We start from the raw sequence: 1171 nt of genomic DNA, 5'->3' as shown, positions 1-1171 counted from the left end.
TATTTATATAGAGCTATTTTTAGTAAAACATCAGTAATTTTTAGTGATTACCTTTAGTGACTGTCCTCATAATTACATTACATTTAAAAACATTTCATACAATATTTTTTACATTAAATACATGATAAATATGTTAAGTGTTTTTTATATTCAGTCATTTTTAGATGTAGTTATTTGTGTGATGATAATGACCTTTTAGTTTTAGTGTCCAGTCAGATTACATATTACATTCTTTAATTTATAAGTGTTTTACAAATGACTCCATCTTGTTTCCAGAGTATAGACATAGCCCACAGTAACATGAAGCCTGGCAGGATTTACAGGAACAAAGGTGTGCTGGACGACAGCAGCCTGAACAGAAGTCCTCACTCCTACCTGAACAACCCTGAGGAGGAGAGGAACAGGTAACCTCATTCCAACAATGTTTAGCTTTTAATAAATCACATGTAGATGTTTGCAATTAAATGTATTTTTTTAGTTAAGACTCCTTGCGTAACAAAACCTGTCAGAAATTTTCTGTGAACATTTCATCAGATGTTCTGATTTTTGTTTCTTTCAACTTTAATTTAACATTTTTATTATCTGATATTTATGATTCAATTTTTTTTCTTTTAAATATTTATCACTGTGATTTGATCTTATTATAATAATGTTTGATTATATGAACAAACCACAAAGACAATGAAATAATACGCCTCAAATTTTATTTAATTTGTTCACAGTTGCCCATTTGTATATTTCTGACAATTAATTTATTTGTGTATAAAGTAACATATATTATAGATATAATTGTGTCAAAATATTTGCTGTAATTTTAAGCTTCTGTTTTAAAATGAGTTTAAATTAAAAACTGCAGCAACACCAGAGGTATTGCCTCGGCCAGGTTTCTGATCCAAACATGACTTCAGTAAAGACCAATAAATATTGACAGTATTGGTCAGCGCTTATGTTATTGATTATTGATCAGTTTTGGTGCTGATCTCTTCAGGTATGATAGGAACACAGACAAACAGGTGTTGGTGCTGAAGTTTACGGATCTGGATGGAGATGGAATCGGTATGCTCAGGTAAAAATACCTAAATTAAGCCAAATTCAATAGATTTTTCTTCTTCTTCTTCTTCTTCTTCTTCTTCTTCTTCTTCTTCTTCTTCTTCTTCTTCTTCTTCTTCTT

At 30.3% G+C, this 1171-nt stretch overlaps 1 protein-coding gene across 1 annotated transcript in view; it reads left to right on the top strand.

Annotated features, from left to right (window-relative positions):
• Window positions 1-276: 276 nt before the first annotated feature.
• The window catches only part of LOC106528220 (neutral ceramidase-like), a gene marked incomplete at its 5' end in the record, with an annotated part of 6321 nt that continues 5426 nt past the window's right edge, over window positions 277-1171 (top strand). Inside the window, 2 exon segments of the mRNA XM_014023335.1 lie at window positions 277-404; window positions 989-1098. Of these exon segments, the coding sequence (XP_013878789.1) occupies window positions 277-404; window positions 989-1098 (238 nt within the window).

This window comes from Austrofundulus limnaeus, unplaced genomic scaffold (assembly GCF_001266775.1).
Source record: "Austrofundulus limnaeus strain Quisiro unplaced genomic scaffold, Austrofundulus_limnaeus-1.0 Scaffold364, whole genome shotgun sequence".
NCBI lineage: Eukaryota > Metazoa > Chordata > Actinopteri > Cyprinodontiformes > Rivulidae > Austrofundulus > Austrofundulus limnaeus.
This window is presented reverse-complemented; position numbering and strand designations above follow the sequence as displayed.